General features: G+C 40.3%; 2 protein-coding genes across 3 annotated transcripts; one reads left to right on the top strand and one right to left on the bottom strand.

Annotated features, from left to right (window-relative positions):
- Positions 1-182: 182 nt before the first annotated feature.
- On the top strand, positions 183-1,596 carry ost4 (oligosaccharyltransferase complex subunit 4 (non-catalytic)). 2 transcript variants are annotated; one of them, XM_085373209.1, is made up of 3 exons: positions 183-258; positions 879-1,016; positions 1,489-1,596. In XM_085373209.1, exon 2 carries the CDS (start codon positions 880-882, stop codon positions 991-993), a length of 114 nt encoding a protein of 37 aa, XP_085229335.1. In that variant the 5' UTR covers positions 183-258; position 879; the 3' UTR covers positions 994-1,016; positions 1,489-1,596. The 2 variants fall into 2 exon arrangements, with proteins under 2 accessions (XP_085229335.1, XP_085229336.1); XM_085373210.1 differs by having other exon boundaries at positions 879-1,025.
- Positions 1,597-2,247: 651 nt separating this feature from the next.
- Positions 2,248-18,839, bottom strand: agbl5 (AGBL carboxypeptidase 5). Its single transcript, XM_085372493.1, has 17 exons — positions 18,791-18,839; positions 17,765-18,049; positions 17,507-17,678; positions 17,207-17,373; positions 16,896-17,073; positions 15,986-16,164; positions 13,120-13,651; positions 12,764-12,933; positions 12,382-12,517; positions 11,344-11,561; positions 11,052-11,245; positions 8,680-8,859; positions 5,101-5,243; positions 4,932-4,984; positions 4,570-4,757; positions 2,919-3,052; positions 2,248-2,809 (listed from the first exon to the last, which is right to left on the bottom strand). The coding sequence occupies exons 2-17, from the start codon at positions 17,977-17,979 to the stop codon at positions 2,735-2,737; spliced, it is 2,934 nt and encodes a 977-aa protein (XP_085228619.1). The 5' UTR covers positions 17,980-18,049; positions 18,791-18,839; the 3' UTR covers positions 2,248-2,734.
- Between the last annotated feature and the right edge of the window lie 807 nt (positions 18,840-19,646).

Genomic DNA, 19,646 nt, shown 5'->3' with positions numbered 1-19,646 from the left:
GGTCCCTCTTCCACTATGGTATGGTGATTGTGGTCTCACCTGATAAAAAAGAATGCTAAAATAACTTTTAAAGTGCCGGAAACAGTTTTGACTCCTGTTAATTGCTCACCAACTCCATCAATCAAACAGCTTCTATGGCGCTCCTAGATGTGACGTGGCTTTCCTCTTTGACCGGAAGAAACGTCACTGCGCTTACCTGCTGTTGGAGAGCTGGAGTATTGCTCGAACCGGGAGTTAAAAAGCAATTTAACAGAAAATGTGAGTGATAACATTTGGTAAACGTGATTGCACTTGGATAAAATTTGTAATTTTGCTGAAATATAATATGAAACGTTACTTATTTTACTTAGTTCAGTTCGTGGGGGTGTTAGTAGTTAGCATGCTTAGCATCGCTAAAGCTACGTTGATTGTCCACTTAGAAATTTTACTAAAATATGATAATTTGGCGGATTATTTTGAAACTATCCGATCACTCCTATCTGTTATTATCACTCTGTTGATTCACATAAAAATCCTAATATGCAAACTGCGGCAACGTGCAAAATGTCGGCACTTAATTGTAACATTACATGAAGTTGTGCATGATCTCGCTACTATTTCATTTTTTCCCAACTTTCTGTGTTAATTTGTGACATAATTGTCATGCCTTACCTTCAAGTCGCTAGTGAAAGAGAATGACATTTATTTGAAACTGGTGAAAGGTCCTGAAATGCATTCAGATATCTGCCAAAGCTGTAAAAATAAGCACAGAATATACAAAATAAACATGACTTTATTTTAACCTTTTGAAAATGCCTCTTCTCCTACTACCCACTGATGTAACACACTTTTTCTTCACCCCAGCACCTGCCTAATCTTGCCTCTGTGTCCTTTTGCAGAATGGTGACAGACGTGCAGCTGGCCATATTTGCCAACATGCTTGGCGTCTCCTTGTTCCTGCTAGTGGTGTTATACCACTACGTTGCTGTGAATAACCCCAAGAAGCAGGAGTAGAGTTGTACAGTATGACTGCAGAGGTCAGTGAGGTCAGACACTGTTTGCGTTTTTTTCTTTTAACATTGTCATTTCTGATGTTGATCATCATAAAATAACAAATTGGACAAAAGCAGGTTCTTTCAGTTTTTCTTTTTATTGTGTTTCTATTATGTATACCCCCATGTATTAAAAAACATGACTCAAATCCATCTATAACTGTTTTATAGTATGGCAGCTTTTACATTTAGTTAGTATAATTTTGGTGCTGCCAGTGCTACATTATTCTATTATTGAAGAAAAGTCTCTTCTACAGTTTTCAGTAAGTGTCATTAATAAAGGAAAATGCACAGAAATAAAGGTTATTGGGCTACATATATAGAGTTAATTTGTTCCATCCTAGTTCATGGCTGATCACTGAGCACTACTAAAAATCTGGAGGAATAATTACAAACAAACAGGATTTTAAGGTTTAACAACTGTGAAATGACTGAGGCTTTCTTTTCCTCCCCACAGATGAGATGGATGTCAAAACCACCACCTTGATTACATCATCCCCCTCATCATCTCCTCTTTCTAAGAGGTGTAATTTCTGTTTGCACAAGGATCTTTTTTCTTTTTCTAATAAACATGTTTGAATTTGAATTTCTACAGTCTTTGAATTTTTTCACCTGCTCTGTACACATGTAAACATTTGTTATGCAACTTTAAAATACATGGAGTTTATTGCAGGTTATTTATACTTCCAAATTTAAACACAGTTTTGTTCATCACAATCTTTGCAAAAAAACCCAAAACACGAACGCTAAATGAATAAATATACACATGTACATATAAAAGGAAGAAAAGTTAAAAGTTAATTCAGTACAAACGGGTTACTATTTAGGTGTTCACTCCATTTGGATGCATCACGTTTCCTTCATTAACCTCACTGAGTGCATTTTGCAGCATTAACTTAACCCTCGACTTCCATAAGCCTCACACAAAGCTTGTTTTAGCTTCAGCAATTTTGGTTTCTTATACACATAATACATTATTTTAAACCTGCACGCAGGAGGATTTTATAATGTGACATTTACTTTTATGGTGAGTAGAATCACAAAAACTAAAAAAAAAAAAAAAAAGGCCAAGTAGGTGAAAACCATTTTATGAACAGTATGTGCAAATCACAAAAGTGGAATAAATACACTCATCTCACATTTGTTAAACATCCACAATAGAGATAATGAGATTATAAAGTTGCTATTGTGCTTATGAGTCTAAATAAAAATCAGCCCTTCCCTGTAATTGTACAAGTGGCTGCCTAATAAAATATTTAGCAGTGCATAACAGTATTGGTCGGTATCTGAGGGGAGCAGCAAGGACCAGAAAAATGCAACTTAAATCACAAAAACAGGAAATGTGAGGTACAATTATGGTAGCTGAAATGTTCAAGGATGTTTCAAGTCTGCATTCTTGAGCAGCTGGAAAAATTTGAAAAGATTGAACCACTCCCCCAATACAGCTGCTAATGTAATGTCATAGAGCAAGGCACTTAACCTTCAGCTATTCCAGTAAAAACAAAAGCTGCTCAGTAGTTGTAACAGGTAATTCTAGGTTCTAAATGTTGCCCAAAAAGGCTAAAAACAATACGATTAAACATAAAAAAATGTATTTATATTGCACATCATCATGCCCCAACCAATCCTCCACTGGTGACAAGCCCCTCTCACATTTTGAAGTATTCAATTGCTCAATATGATATTTTTAGGCTGTCGGTTTCCTAGGCTTCTCCACACAGGGTTACTGTCTCACACATGTTCACAGTGTCAGGCACAGTCACTGGAGTTTCCTCCGCCTTTAAAGACAACATCACACAGCCTAGTCATCTTTTAGTTATTCATATTAAATTATAGCTTCAATCTAAATGTACATTAACAACAAGAAGTGTGCACATCGGTTTTCACCTGTTGTTGTGTTCCCATGTCCTCTGCTGCACTTTCTATGATAGCACTTTCTTTGCACGTGATACTTCTGTCTGTGCTTTTCTTCATTAAAGCTTTAGAGGCCAGCTGTATGGCAGCTTCTTTCTCAGATACACCTGCAGAATGGAATAACAGAGGGAAGCAAAGAATATGTGAGATGTCCACTGTAATAAGGGAAATGGGAGTATTAAGTAAAACTTGATGGTGACATTGTGGATTTAAGGACCAGTACTTCAGAAATTGTTACATTTTAGTGGACACAAAATTATGTAGTGCAGTAATAAAATGCTCCAGCAGGAGGCAGTTTATTAAAGTCCATTTCTGAGTCTAAAGACTGCTGGGTTCCATCTGTTTATTTTTACTCTTTTCAATTCAATTTTATTTATACAGCGCCAAATCACAACAACAGTCGCCTCAAGACGCTTTATATTGTACAGTAGATTGTACAATAATAGATACAGAGAAAAACCCAACAATCATATGACCCCCTATGAGCAAGCACTTAGGCGACAGTGGGAAGGAAAAACTCCCCTTTAACAGGAAGACTCTTGTGTCTGGTTGATGTGAATGAGAGGGGATTGCAGTGTATGGTCACAGATAGCGTGTTCCCTGGATTAAACAAGACCAGTTACACTCAGTTCAGCTCCATATTCCAAAGTTTTGAAGCTGAAATTAATCTTTATTTATGTCATGCTGGGCCTTGGCGCAGCTCTTCAGTTCACTACATCACAGAAATCAGCTCACGCCCCTTCCTTAAGCTGACTTTCTTCTGACTGGCTGCTGATTGCAAACAAAAGATCTGAGCAGCAAGTGGGTAGGGCTTTCTTGCTCAGAGCCAGAGCTATGTGCCTGGGTTGACCATCATAAATTATATATTTTTCCATTCTCATATATATATCACTCTTACATACATGGGCCTCAGAGAAAGTTTTACTTATATTTATTACAAGCATTCGGCACTGTAGCGGTAAAACATGTTGTTTAAGATGGTGGATAACCTGAGGGACTGTGTCAAGGTGTCACTAAAATAAGCATGTGTATCATTCAAAACTTGTAGCAGAGCTCAAGAATAAAAACATTAAGCTAATGTGCCTAATAGGTCCACTCTGAAGCATCACTATGCTAACATATGCTAATTACCACTAAAGTAACTTCTACATCTGCGGATCAAAGCCAGGTGGCAAACACCATAGTAATTAGAAGGGGGAAATGTATGACTGCACCAAAAACAGCTGTTGAAATATTTCACTTAAAATCAGAAATGTCCACCTCATATTAGCCAGTGTCAAAATCAGGGGGTGACTGAAGTCATTCTACCACTTGGGGATCCTGAATGTGTGTCCTTTATATGGATGTACAGATCTGAGCTTCAAAAGTGGTATCTGAAAATTCTCTGGATGTCATTCAAAGTTATCTCATTACATTTCATGCACACTGTGGTCAGATGCACAAATAAGCACAATCATGAGTTCTATGTTGTTGTTTTAGAAACGATTCTCCTTTAATATCAAGTAAAACATACTTTTATGAGATGCCTTCATGTCACTTATCCCCATTTTTAACTGATCATTGGTCAGCTCATCTCTGTAATCTATGTCATAAACAGCCCAGAGCAACAAGCAGGTGTACATGCCTGACAATGACAGGTGTCTGTGGAGGCCAGGTCTGAGCAGCTTCCACACCTTCATGGTAGCAGACACCTCTTTACCTCCTGGTGGGTTATTGCTAGATGGAGATGCTTTATTGTTGTGTTTGGGAGGTGCGTCAGTCGACCCCATCCTTCGGATGGGAATGCGGCTGACGTGGGGCTGCAGCTCACACCTGGGCAGGCGACAGAGAGGTTAACATTTTCGCTATTCAAGAAAGAAAATATCAGCATGAAGAAGGGGTTTCCAGTGTGGTTTTCATTTCATTTTTCAGATCCCAGCCTTTGTTGACTGTTTTGGATTCAAATTATTACAATGCAAAAAAAAAAAGAAAAAAGATAGGGCTTACTTGCTAAATTTGATGGAGGAAAGGATGTGTTCAGGCCCCTGGTCTTTAGCAGTCTGTGACACATGGAGACATTACAACAACACATCATAGTCTAAGTGTATATTAATACGAAGTGTTAATAATGGAAATGTGAATTTGCTCAGTGAGTGAGCCAGCAAGGTAACCTAACCTCTCTACCAGCTTCTGTGGGAGGATGAGTGATTGTAAGAGTTCGGCACCCTCTCCCTATGTGCCCAGGACGTACAGGTAGAGGCATTCTGGACCAGACCGCAGAACTGGGTCCACCAGTCTCAAGGTCCGGGCAGCTATTGCCTGTCAACCACATGAAGACACATAAATAAACAGAACAAAGAGAAGAAAGGAGAAACAAAGAGTGGAAGATGAAACACTAAGAATCTGATTTATAAAACTTAAGATTTAAGCCATTTAGTGTGTGTATGTTTAAAGTATCACAATTATGCTGGCAAAAACCAAATATGTTGAAATAACTGAATGTCCTGTAATATCTCATAATCTACATATACTCCTAACTAAGTTTAAGTGGTGAGAGTTTTGGTGTTGATCTTTTCCTTGACGTGAAAGTTGAAAAATAAAGATCACAATCAGAGTCAAAAGAGAGCAAAAGGACCCACACTCTGTAGCTGCTTGACAAACGGATAGTTTTTATTCCAGAGGTTAAACAGAGAGGCGCTAAAAGACAGCGGCACATTCAAGAAAGGTGACAATTGTAGAGACGTTACAAGGACAAACACATAACTGTAGTCTGGTATAGAAGGTTAGCACCACATTGAAGGAAACGGCACAATTCTCATAAGGAGTATAAAGCCGAAAGACCTACTGAGAATGTGACTATGCATACAGTGTTTTCACCTAAAGCTGAGTTCGTCATTTTCAATGAAGACGTAGACGCTTTAAGGCTGAAACAACTGGGACACAGAACATCATAGCTCACAGTGAGAAAGCAGGAAAAAAACAACAACTACAGAACACTCCTTCACCATTTAGCAGGGCACTGATCTAAACTGATAGATCGTAACTCCACTGAGCTGAGGCTACACTAAAACCTTTAGTACAGTAATATTAGATGAGACTACTGTCCAGTAAGCACAAGACAACCATCAGATTTGCAGGGTTTTCTGAGCTTCTCTAACTTAAGAGAGCTGACATTTGAAGCTAATGCCGTGTTCAGACTATACGATACCAGGCTGGTCAGATCTGAGTCACGTAAAGCATCGATTGGAGGTTGGGAACAAAAATGAGAGCAACGCATGCCAATAGGGTGTCATGATAGACAAAAAAAAAGCTATGTGCCAACAAAAGGGCTAGCATATAAGGTAGGTGTACTATTGCATACATTACAAAAGAGAGAATGATGTTCCAGTATAGTTAGGAAGAAGTGTGAGAAGCAGTAACACAAGATAGCCAGCGTCATAGACACTCCTTTGTTTGCTGTTCTGTTGACACTCTTATTTAAAATCAACTGTACCTCCAATGATATCACACTGATTGTGAAAGAAGAGATGAACAAGATTTTATAACTCTTAACCACCTGACACATCGACCACTGCGACAGACTGAAGTATCATGTAGTCTGAGCCCAGCGTGAGTATTAAGGACTGTTTCTACAAGAGCTTTTTATTTGGCTTAACAACGCTTGAATTCGCAAGAAATTTATGTTGTGAGATCACTGCAACTTAGGCAAGTCACACTGAATATGAAAGACAGATGAAGAAGAAGGATATATACCCTATAAGATCACAATAGGAGCAGGACCTTCAAAACCTACTGCTTACAACAAAGCAAGGCACAGCTTAACTACAATGTGTAACAGCACTGGATCAGACAGTAGCTACAGTGAGCAAAGGCCAGATATTCTGAAAGCTATTTTGATCCCTTAATGGTCTGGTTTGTTTGCTCCTTCTAAAAAAGAAGAAAAAATAAATAAATAATAATTCACTTCTGCATGTTCAGTGCAACATAAACGGCCGGTCCTAAAACACAGACCATCATCAAGTACTTGGATAACAGCACGCAAAAAACGAATTACAGACAAGTTACTATAATTCCACAATAGATGAGTAAAATCTTAGACAACATGGCAGCTTCTCATGACTGCTTACCACAAGATATATTAACTCTAGCCGTCGACAGCCTACTACACACCTGCCACGATCGATTTACACAAGGAACATGTCTATCTGCTTGAACAAATTAGGATAAATATTATCTTCATCGGTTTAAGGAAACATATAATACATAAACAAACAAAAAGTCTTCACCATATTTACACCAGACCAGTGTTAGTGTCATATTAAAAAAACAATAAACACCTGCCAGTCAAACTGGTTATAAGCTAAACTCATTCTTTTCATATAATACTACTTGCTGGCAAATAGCCCCACAAATCAACCGTAGTTATCCCAAAGCAGCTACAAGATTGCAAAATCCATAATGAGGTCTCCACACAGGAAGTGAGTGACATGGTGACCAAAGTCAACGATAATCAGAGAAATTGTAGCTATCACCAATGAGAGGGAAGGATGCTGTTTACTGATGTATGAGGATGGTAAATGCCAACGAATGAGCCGCACAACGTTTCCTGTGTGGGTGCCCCTTAAGGACTTAAGCTAATGAGGGTACACAGTTTCTGGCAGTAGGCTATGCTGTGATTATAACGTCATGACCAATGTTGGTCCGACATTGGAATGATGCAGGTTTTTGTTTTTATTTATTTTTAATGGTATTTAGATAATGAAAAACTGACTTGTGTACAAAAATCTAAAAGCAAACCTTTGAATGTCACTTTGAATCATAAGAAATTAAAAAAAGCTATTTAAATGTTTAGCCTCAAATGAAAGTATAATGTGATCGACTTGTGACATCGTTTTACAAATCAACATTAAAGTGAAACCCAAAGACAACAGAACAGATCAGAGGGTGCTTTGGAAGGCTTTTAAAGAAAATAAAGTCTGACTGTGTTCAGTCTATAAAAATATGTCTCAAAAGTCAAATAAAACCAATAAATAATTCAAACATTAAACGCATCACAAAAGCAACTGTGCGAATAAAGAAGAAAATCTCCCAGCTACTTTCAAATGGTGAGCAGAGTAACGTGGTAATTAGCTTTAGCTTATTATTGTATACAGAAAAAGCTTCGTCTGGATCCATATTATAATATTATGATGTCTACGGATAACATCTACTGTGTGCTCTGAACGTCTTATAGGACAGCAGATATTAGGTACCCAAGCAAATATCCCCATTTACTAACCAGTCTGCTATGTTTATCAAAGAGCCAGAGGACAGTGCGGCAACCAGCACTTGATTCAAGGTCGGTGAGAAAAAGCATTTCAGTCATAGCTGAGATCTGAGGAACACATTCGCTCTCAAGTGAAAGTGTTATTTACCTTAAGGTGCTAAAACTGTAGACATGTAATTACTGTGCAGAAAGAAAAAAAATTATTTACTAGCACCAGTGATGTTTTGCACGCACGCTTTGACCTACATGGACTACCAGGCTGGTTTCTGAAAAGACAATCTCACTCAATCATCTCGCACAAGGACATGTGCCCAGTGTTTCATGGTTTAAGTCAGATTCAGTCCGGGGTGGGCCCAGTTGGACTGCTGGCGGCCGGCGGTAAGCTCTGAAGGAGCAGGGGACTCAGTTTGGAGAGCAGCCCAGGGCGGGGCAGGGCCTGCAGGGATGGGAGCAAGGTGGAGAGGCTGGGGGGCTGGAGGGAGTACAGACCTGTCATACTGACGGAGGCCGGGAGGGGACAGGAGCCTGCTGCACACACTGAGGAAGATGAGGAGGACGAGGAGGAAGGGGGTGAGAGTGGGGGACGAGCGGGTGTGTGGCTGTTGCTGGGAGACCGGAGGATGAAGCGGTGGTGATGGGGGGGGCGTCTCTTCTCCTGGGGCTTAGTGTCTACAGAGAGGGAGACACATACACCTGCTCAGAGACGTGCAGGGACCGTAGGGATACACAAAGTGGCTGAAACTACCCTGCATGCACTGAGAACAAAGTCATTACAGGTAACGCAAAGTAAATGCAAAAAAACTCATGAAAGCAAACTGAAATTCTTTTGGTACACAGGGTTTCTGCCAGGAAAGAGAAAAGGAAGACAATCGCTATATCTTTTTTCACACTTCCAGCATGAAGAGAAAGTAAAAAGCATGTAGGTGCGATATAACCAAAATCTCATATCCCGATATAAGACCTTTATCGTCCCGACAACGATATATGTCATAAAAATTTTACATTTTCTGTAAATTCTGTAGTACAGTTTTCTGGTCCGTGTCAGACTTTTCATAACCAAACCATGTCCATGCTACAGAGGTAGCCCCTCGTTTAGGAATAAGGTCCTCGATTTGTTTTGACTGGTCCTTCTGTTTGTCATCATTTCAGTTTATTTTGAAAAATCTCAACAGATCTTCAGCTTTATTGTGAAAGGTTAATGTGGAAAAATAAACAAGCAGACAGCGGAGCCACAAGCTGGGTTTACCGTCATTGCCGCTAACGACAACGCATAAAAAAAGTTGCTTATCCATCTGTAGTGTGGTTATTTTAAATGTAAGAGAAAGAGGGAACGTAAAGAAATTAATATAGCCACTACAGTGACCATCAAAACGATGAAAAAACATTGCCGTAAACAGTTTATTTTGTGACACCACGAAACAAACGATAGCGTAAAATGAAACGATAGATGTTTTTATATCGTCATCCGATATATATCATTATATTGAACAGACCTAAAAGCATGCATATACAAGCTGGAGAACACCAAAACATATTCAACTCTATTGAAATAAAGTGATGAAGGATATATCTTACAGTGATTAATGGACCGAAATGGATGAATATGAGCAGAGTAAGTAAAACAGAATAAAGTCATAACATTTGCCAGGTTCTTTAATGCCCTTTAATAATTGTGGATCTCCTTTTTCTCAGAGACAAAAATCAGGTAAAAAACAAAAAAATGTAATTCTTTGTTTTTACATTCATCAGGTCCCAATCAGCCCAAATAGCAAGGAGAAATTAAAAATACATGCCACGAAAGAGTTGGGGTCTTAGGAGGTTAAAAATGTAATTAACTTATAATTGTTAAATTGTTTATCTGATGCCTTTATCTGCCAACTTTATTTTCATATTCTTCTATCTGAAACAACAGGAAAGCGGTTAAAAAGATTTTTTTTCTGTCTCTGATGATTGCTGCACCCAACCATGTAGCACAGGGGTGGGCAACTCCAGGCCTCGAGGGCCGGTGTCCTGCAGGTTTTAGATGTGTCCTTGATCCAACACAGCTGATTTAAATGGCTAAATGACCTCCTCAACATGTCTTTAGGTTCTCCAGAGGCCTGGTAATGAACTAATCATTTGATTCAGGTGTGCTGACCCAGGGTGAGATCTAAAACCTGCAGGACACCGGCCCTCGGGGCCTGGAGTTGCCCACCCCTGATGTAGCAGAATACAGGCATTGTGAGGAGCCAAAAAAGTAGTGATGCTTATCACGTCCAATATAGCGGACAGCTCGACATGCCCATGATGTCACGTGCAAACCCTTTATACACTGGTGGAAACCCTGGTACATGTGTTATTGAGACAGGGACGCGTGTCTATTCTGCACTCATCATATTTCTTTAAAAGGAGAAAAGAAACTTGATAACTCTAACTAACTCTAAACATCATGTTAGAATACTGTATTATCCATACTGTGAGAAAAATTTCTTTAGGGTAAGGACACAGCAGCAGGAAAAGGGGTCATGCAAAGGTCATGCGGGGGTAATGTGGGGGATGTTACAGGTCGTTAACATCCAGGACACCAAGCTCATCCCAAACCTTGCTGCCAGTTTCACGTCACGCGCAGCAAACCAGAAACTAACATTCACGCAGACAATAACACATCAGCCAGCCTTTCTGAACAGCTCCAACAGCAACGAACAAGAGGTTGAAGAAAGGGAAAGAGAAGAAAATGAGAAAGAGAGAGACCATAAGAGAGGATTTGTGATACAGAGAGAGAGAGAGTGGAGCAGAGGACCACTAAAGGAGATGTGACTTAAGAAAAAAAAAAGAAAAAAAGGCAGCCACAGCACAGGCAGATAGTTGGGAATTCAACTTACCTCTGACTGGCCCGAGTGTTTTGTTGCCTCCACGTCCGCTGCTGTTGTGCTGTGTATGAGTTCGGGGTGGGGGGCACCCGAAAGTAAAACTTGGGGAATTGTGCATCTTCGGCGAGGGTGTTTGGCTGCTGCTACTTTGGCTGTTGCAGCGGACGCGGCTGAAGGTGTTCTCCGATGCAGATCCAGACAGACAGCTAGTAGGAAAATGAAGAAATCACAGAAATCCATGACCCAGCTGTTATCTTTGGACAAACTAAAGGCATCCAAGTTAAAAAAATGTGTGGGAACTCACTTGTTAAAGCTCTTTGGTGGTGACACCTTGCTGCCATTGTGGTGTATTCGTGGGGGAGGGTTGGCATGGATGTGAGTGTTCAGTCCTTTGGTGTTGCGGACGTGCTTGAGGATCCAGGCTCGCAGATTTGTCAGACAGGTGTGCTCAGAAAGCACCAGTCGCGGCCAAGGGTTACACTCTGCCATGTCCAGGGCAGAGATCGCCACAGCACGCCCCACCTGATGGCATCACCCAAATTTATTTCAGAACTGATATAGATGGGCACACTTTGTTTACATAAATTGCCAAATTTCTTTAACATGTCAGGGTAGGTGTACAGTACTGTCTTGAGACACATCTCATTTCTTTATATTTTGTAGAAAAATGGGAAACAGGTGCAATGATTTATTAAAATGTGCAAATATAGATCCGGGTTCTGGGGAGGCCAGTCAATGACTGACAGTGTTCCACTGTGTTTTTCTGTCCAGATATGTTTTTCCTACACTTTCCAGATGGTATTGATTTAGGTCATAGATTTAGGTTCTATTTGTTGGAGGAGGAGGGTCGGTGCATACAAGTGCTTTATCGGTCATTAGCAACATAGTTTCTCTTTCTAAATATTTGATTTGCCAAATACTTTGTAACAACATCTAAGTAATATAATCTGCTCTCTAGTGAGTCTTTCATCCTGCCGAATAACTCTAACTCCATTGTCTTGATGTCAAGGTAACCCTCGTTTTGCTCTATAGCTTCAGTGAGCTCATCACATGTGTCTTAACCGGTTCCACATACAGTATGCTGCAGGCTGTGGTTAGTGTGCTTTCAAAATAAGAGCAAGTAGGCCTTGTCTTTGAGATGTTGCTCTCACTAATCAATAAAAAAAATGAAAATAGAAAATTCTAATGTGAGGTGACAAGTATGCTTGAAGGGGATGGTAATACACTTGGACATACCTCCCAAGTAAAGTCTATGGGTGGGAAATAATTCAAAGAAAAGTGGAGCATAATATGATATGATATGATATGATATGCATGTGTGTGTTATATATGCGCTTCCTACCTGCTCAAATATTTCTGGAGTGTATTTTGGAGGGAAGGATGGAGGTGGAGGGGGGGTAGCTCTTCCGTTGTCATGGCAGGCAGGTGGGATTGTATTCATGGTTTTTCCTGTGTTATAGTTGCACTCCAGAGTGTAACTGGTCGGTACCCAGTTGCAGAAGCAAGATAAAATATAAAATTACAACACAAAAGCATTACTGTGTTTCCAAGGCTTTTTGCAACTTAATTTGTACTGGGCCCACAAAATCTGCACTTGGTTATTATGGCTAATTCGAAACTGAGTAAAAATTCTGGAAATCACACTTTAAACACCTGAAAAATGACTACATAAACTTCCTACACCGAACACAGATTGCAGCAATGTCATAAATCTAATGTCTGACCTGTGAAGCAGCCCTATTGCCTTGTGAATGGCAACCCGACCGCTGCCTTCTTTAGATTGGCCATCTCTCTTGTCTCGTGCGTACATGTTTTTCTCAGAGAAGTTACAGCCCAGAAAATCAAAGTGGGCAGAATTCACAGCGATCAGCCTTGGATACAGCATGTTCTCGACCTGCGGCAAGAAAATCACAGCAATTCAGACACACGTGACAGAAAGTATTACAAATGTAATGTAGAAAATGTTTTTCTAAAAAAAAAAAAAATTTCAATGAAAGAAAAGTAAAAAACAAATTTGAATGTTATTTGACAATTTTGCAAAAGTACTGCAAAGTAATGGATAAAATGCATTCATTATTACCTGCTGGCTCTCATCAGGAAGGCTATTTCCATACATGAAACACCCACGTTTAGACGCGTGCCCATGCAAGTCGACATAATATGCCACACCCCCCTCCTGTGGTGGCACCGACTCCTGTTCCTCCACCTGTGGTACTGCTAAATCTCCAGCACCTGGAACTACAGTCTCTGTGGAGCTCGATGAGCTGTTCTGATCTCCCTTCTCCGCCTCTGAGGTAGCCCAGGCGTTTTCCTCCATCATCATGGGGACCTCTGGCTGCGCAGGATTTGCATCTTTCTCAGCGTTCCGTTGGTTTAAGGTGACTTCGAGGGCAGTGAGGGGAGGTGCTTCATGCTGATTTGCAGGTTTTGTTTTAGCAGCTGGGGGCTCTGTATGGGTGGGGCCGTTAGAACGAGTGCTTGGCTGTGTTTTGTGCAAGCGGTTGTGTGTGTGGTGGTAGAGCAACAGTGTTTTGGCTGCATAGATGGACGGGTGTAACTCGGGGCTGGGGTTCAAGTATTGTCTATTCAGGTTCACACCCCTGGAATCCGTCCTTTAAAAAAAAAAGAGAAAGTAAAGAATCTTTTATTGTCGACAAGTCTAAACCCAGCAGAGAGTATTTTGTACACTTCACCTCTGCTATATTTAACATGTGAGCTATTTTATACATTATTACACGGTGATGTTTAGATTGTACAGAGGAACACAGGTCTGGGAATCAAAAGAAGAGGCAGCATACCACTAACATGCCAAGAAAGCAGCGTCACCATTTACTGACACCTCAGTGCATCATTCTCTGAGACACAGGGACATCTGGTAAAAAGGTCACCACATCTCACCTCTGCTGGCTCTTCTAACCTCCTTATGACTAGTAGCAGTGATGAGCCTAAACTAAACTCAGCTGTGGTCGACTTTCCCTTCCAGTTTGATTTCCAGAATCTTATCATTTGTACCAAATGCAGTTTCCATAACCAGAATAGAGCCAGGGTTTCCATCACTGTATTTTAAGTTGTCACATCTTGAAAGATATTGCTTTTTTATTTATTTAACGCAAGCAATTTATCGTCTGTACACAATAATTAAACATAAAACCTCAAAACTGAAAAAAGTTAAAATATTAAAGAAGAACCAGGCTAAAACCAGATTATGACTTAATGATATTTTACTCTGTCTTCCTGTGTCCACTAGGTCTACCATGATTTGGTGCTCTCTCATTGGTGTAGTCTAAATTATTGCTGGGAATGTGAAAAAAACTCTCCAGTGTCTCTTATTCTCTCACCCCTGTGTCAGCATATACATATCTTCACAGTGTTACAGCAGATAGCAGGTGGGCAGCTTTCCATTAACTGAGTGCAAATGCGCCTGCATTCAATTGCACGTAATTTCTGAGTAGGTCGTAGTCACTGGGCTTTTTTCCCCCTGAGTGATAACTGCATAGGGCTTGAAGAAACCTAATTTTTCCAGCTGGATTTCTTGATTTCTCCTAAAACGAGCAGGTTCATTGGCCACACACATGCATAAATTAGTTCTTATATAAGTTTTAAATGTATGCACATGTTAGCAGAGACATTCAGTTGATATTGACAATGAATGTTGTGAAGTAGGGCTGCACGATTTTGCATAAAATGAGAATCACGATTTTTTGGCTTAGAATTGAGATCACGATTCTCTCACGATTTTCTTTTCCAGTATAAATATTTATTGCACTTATTAACTGCACATCAACTTCGTAACAGTTGAGACTGAACATAAAAACAATAAATAAACATAAAAACAACAAATGTCTCACGTTTTGTTGTTGCCGCAAAATGTTGTACTGCTTGAAATTCCGTCTCCATCGTTGCTCGACGCTGCGTGTATAGAGCAGGTAGTGCAACAATAGAAAAATAGTTGCGGGACAGCACTGTGTAGCGTTTGTCTCTAGGGTGTTGATCATTTTCCTAAATCCCTCGTTTTGCACAGTGTTGATGGGAGCCATATCTTTGGTCAGGTGATAAGTGATAGCCTCCGTAATTTCTTTGTGCCTGTGGAAGTTCGACGGGTATAGGAAAGCGCTGTATAAGGTTCCCGTTATTGGTGTTTGGGTGGTTGACCGGGACGGATTTTCTCCTGTCACTTTCTCGTCATCCCTGGCGTGCTCTCCGTTGTTTTTCCCCCTGATAATTTTAGCATCACACGGCACAGCTTCTATATCACGTGGTATAAGGCTCCGCCCTTGTCATTTGTTGAGCAGGAAGAGTGAGCGCTTGTTTTCATGCAGATTACGTCCCGGATCAAAATGCGGTACAATCGTGGTTGTCGTTTTAATCGTTGTCATTTGGAAATGAGATCGCACATAAGTATGAATCGAGATCGCGATTTTCTAACGATTAATCGTGCAGCCCTATTGTGAAGGCAAAGTAAGAGGAAGATATGCACATAGTAATACAAAAACTAATGGTCATTGTAAAAATTCAGACACATTTGCACTGTAGCATCAGGTGCCATATCCCCATTGGTTGCCTGGTCTTCAGACAAACTTTCCATTCAAATCAAAATTTCATTAGGAAGCCAAAAAACAAAGATTTTGAACACACAGAATGCTTATTTTTAATAGGATATATCCATTGTATTTGCAGTACATATGGGTCTACAGTTGTAAGACTTCCTATGCAGAAACACAGAGCTAATCATCTTATACTAGCAACTGTTAACTGCTGTGTAGCCTTTTAACAGGCTCAACATCAAACCAACTTGCTTTGTGACAATAATGAAAGAACATTGTAGCACAACAATACATTGTAGCACATTTCCAGACTATAATTGTGGTACACACTACTCACATTATTATTGAGAGGAAACGCTCTCATGTCTCATTTAAGGATGTGGATGAATGTGAAACTCTTACCTGTAGTGTCCACGGACAACCCCGTCTGGGTTCAGCATGGGAATGAGCTTGAACACAAACATGTTGCGCAGCGCGTGTGCACGTGGGTCATCTCTTCTCAGGATGAAGTTGAGGAAACCGTTAAACACAAATGATGAGGGAGTCTCCCCAGGGTGCACCCGACTGCTGAGAAAAAACACCTGGGAACACACACAGACACGCAAATACCAAGAGTGAACGTTCCTGTTTAAGGTCAGAGTCTTATAAATTATCATTAAAGGTCCCAATCTACAAAACACTGGAAGTGATTCACAGCCATGTGGCAACTGGAGATCACAGAAAGTCAAGGATATTCAGCGACTTTAAGAATACCAATAATTGACATTTGTACTGGTAGTAAATACATTAGGGGTTTACCTAGGCAGCCAAAACCTGGAATTTCTGCAAGTGAACAGTCTTCAGCTTAAAAGTAATGCACAATGAGCAACTCACTTCCAGTGTGGATGCAGCTTAACAAAAAGCCAGTTAAGTTTAAATTAAAATGATCATTTCTTTACTTGTGGTAAAACAGTCCTTTCTAAGGTGGGAAAATTGCTGCTGACAATCCACATTATTACATTTAGCATCTATATTAGCAGCATGCTATAACTCGCTACATCAGACTCACCGAGGAAGAAACAAGCAGCTATGGGTTGATTATGTGCGAATGTACTAGTTTACTCTTTTCTTCATGGGGGGAGGCTAACTGCTTGGAGGCGGTCTAGGTGCCCGGTTTCGGAAGAATGTGCATTGTGACTTTGCTTCACAGATCATACTTTACACACGGGAATGTATTTAAAAAAAATCTCATAATGGTCTAAAACTAACTTTCATAATAGGGGACCTTTACAGAATAGTGATTGTTTTGTTTTTGTGTATGATTAAATGATACCCTTTTGCCAGGGAAGCGGTGTGGTCTTGGAGTGTTGGTGTCAGGAAACAGCTTGGGCAGACGGGCTTCCCGTTCATCCTGCATCCCGCTGCAGTTGGTCACAGTGAGAAGGTCCACCCTATTGCCATCTAGAGAGTGGCATAGCAACTCCCTATGATAATACACAGTGCCTGGAGTACTAAGCAGTGGGAGCAGTGCAGGAAAGAGTTTAAGGAAAAAAAATGTTAGAGAACTGTACACATTTAAGGTACTTTGACAAAGAAAAGATTCCAAATTTGTGTGTACATAGTTGTGTCTTTTGTGCGCTTTACCTGGTCGGACTGAGCTGAGCAGCCCTGGGGTAGCTCTGATCCAACTGCTGCAGCATCTCCTGGCACTCTGTGTAAGAGAATGGGTAGCAGAAAGAGAAATAGGTGGTAGCCCCTCTCACCTCCAATAGCCGGTGAGTGAATGAAAGGATGAACTGGTTATCTACAATCTGAAAAGCAGCAGAAGAAAAGAAGAAGAATGATATTTATAGATGGATAATAATAGCCTGACAGGCAGTACTCTGCCTCACAGAGTCCTGTTGCCCACATCCTCTCTGACAGGCTCAGAGAGTGAATATCTACCTCAGATGTTGGTCTGTCTCGTATCCTTTCCCAGCGGATTTTGCCCGGTAAAGTGCGTACGAGAGGAGCCATGCCTTGGCTGTAGAGTTTCCTCTGATTGTTCATGTTCATCACATTGATCTTCAGTAACTTCCCAGGTGCTGCCCCCTTCACACTGAAGTAAAACCATGATCTGAAAAACCACAACATGATACGGGATACTTTAAGTCATCTAATGTGGTAAAGTTGGTGTGGCACGAAAAATTAAATTTTGGTTACCTGTTTCCGTTCTCGTGCTCTGTGCCGGCACAGTCTGGCTGCGTCCACACATTGAACTCATAATCAGGGGTGAGGCTTGACCCAGAGGAGGAGCTTCCACTAGAAGGTGTGTCAGAAGAAAGGCTGGAGTTGCCCTTCTCCACCTTCTCCACACGTGCCAGGTTCCCTGAGTCAAACTTGGAGCTAAACACAATATTCCCAAAGCGAGCCTCCATGGCTCTGAACTCTGGCCTCTTTCACTTTTCTTTTCTGTGAAGTGCCCGTCAGAGTTTTGACACAGATCACCTGTCATGAAATTAGGATTACAAAAATATGTTAACACTGGGCAAAAACATAAAAGGGAAAGGAGGTATAACCGGCTACAACAGGGGTTTTATGTATATGTAACGTATTTCTCAAAAACATAATAAACAAAGAATTTTATACAGATGTAATATACCATAATACTAGTTTTTGATTGTAAGACTAAACAGCGACATCTCGAGGCCATTACAGAAACTACAACGATGGCCACAACCAACAACACAAAACATTTTCTACAATTACAAGCTTTATACGTGTAGCCATTGCTGTACATTGGTTGCTTACTGTTTCCTTATCATTAACAAAAACGCGAGTGAAAGTCTCTCCAACAAGATGAAATAACGTTTCAGTGTATCAACAACAAGCAATAACAACAACAGCTGACCGAGAAATCGAGGGCAGCGTAAAAAGGGGGAGTGAACTAACGGCTGCAAGCATTACAGTCGGTTCATAAAAAGATTTCACATGATTTAAGGCAAATTAGCAACCGCTAGCTAAAATCGATTACACAGCTAATAGCCAGTGTCCTTCCTTTATTAATGTTCCACACAGCTAGCATACCTTTCTAAGCTACGGAGGCTAACTTAGCAACGGAACTAGCAGTCATTGCTCTGAAGGAATCTGTTTTTTTTTTAAATTATTCTACGTTTTTGGTCCACACACTACCTCGACACCTAATCTGCATCAGCGTCTTTATGTGAAAATATAAAATGTCAATTTTACCAGCCTATTTTCGATCGATGTCCATTTTTGTTTCACCGTCCTTCTCAACCCTCAATTCATAGCTCTGTATGCTGCGTTCAGGGTTCTCTGGAGAACTGACACTGCCTGGAAATTTCCTTGTGTCTTAGCCTAACAAATTGCAGGCGAAACGTTTTAAAGTCATTCTGTGCATTTGGTCTGCTTATTACAGTGGACATGCAAAAATATAATCAAAATATAAGTAGATTTATCTTTAAAAAAAACAGCAATTAAAGTTACCAACTTTGTTGTTCTTTTCCTTATGAAACAGCGCAATAAAGAAACGTAATCTTAGTGTAGGCTTACTTTATTTAAAGGTCTCACGCATTATTTGGCTGTAGCATTGCAGTGACATTATGCACCCAGAATATCTCAAACCTGAAAGGCCTGTTCTACAAAGCAGACCTGGGGTTAATGGTCACCACCTCCTTACCTCATGTGTGTGTGTGTGTGTGTGGGGGGGGAGCTACAAAAAGTCTGAATAGTGCTTATTAATATATGATGGGGTCTAATTAGGATTTTGTAGGTAAGGAGAAGAAATTTTAAATTTAATTTTGGATTTAACAGGGAGCAAATGGAGAGAAGTCAGTATAGGAGAAATATGTCTTTCTTGTCCCTGTCAGAGCTCTCGCTGTAGTGTTTTGTACTACCGGGAGGCTTTTGGGGCTTTTTAGAGCAACCTTATAATAATGAAGCACACTAACTAACAATTAATTCATTAATTCAGACTTATTGCATAAGTTATATGCATAGTTAAACACTTAATGGTATTCAAAGCAACGAGCTTCGTTTGAAATAAAGTAATATTTTTATGTAATACCACAGGTAATAGACAAAT

The sequence above is a fragment of the Diplotaxodon limnothrissa genome, linkage group LG15 (assembly GCF_057381915.1).
Source record: "Diplotaxodon limnothrissa isolate DT_005_m linkage group LG15, D_limnothrissa_male_GT1.1, whole genome shotgun sequence".
Taxonomy (NCBI): domain Eukaryota; kingdom Metazoa; phylum Chordata; class Actinopteri; order Cichliformes; family Cichlidae; genus Diplotaxodon; species Diplotaxodon limnothrissa.
This window is presented reverse-complemented; position numbering and strand designations above follow the sequence as displayed.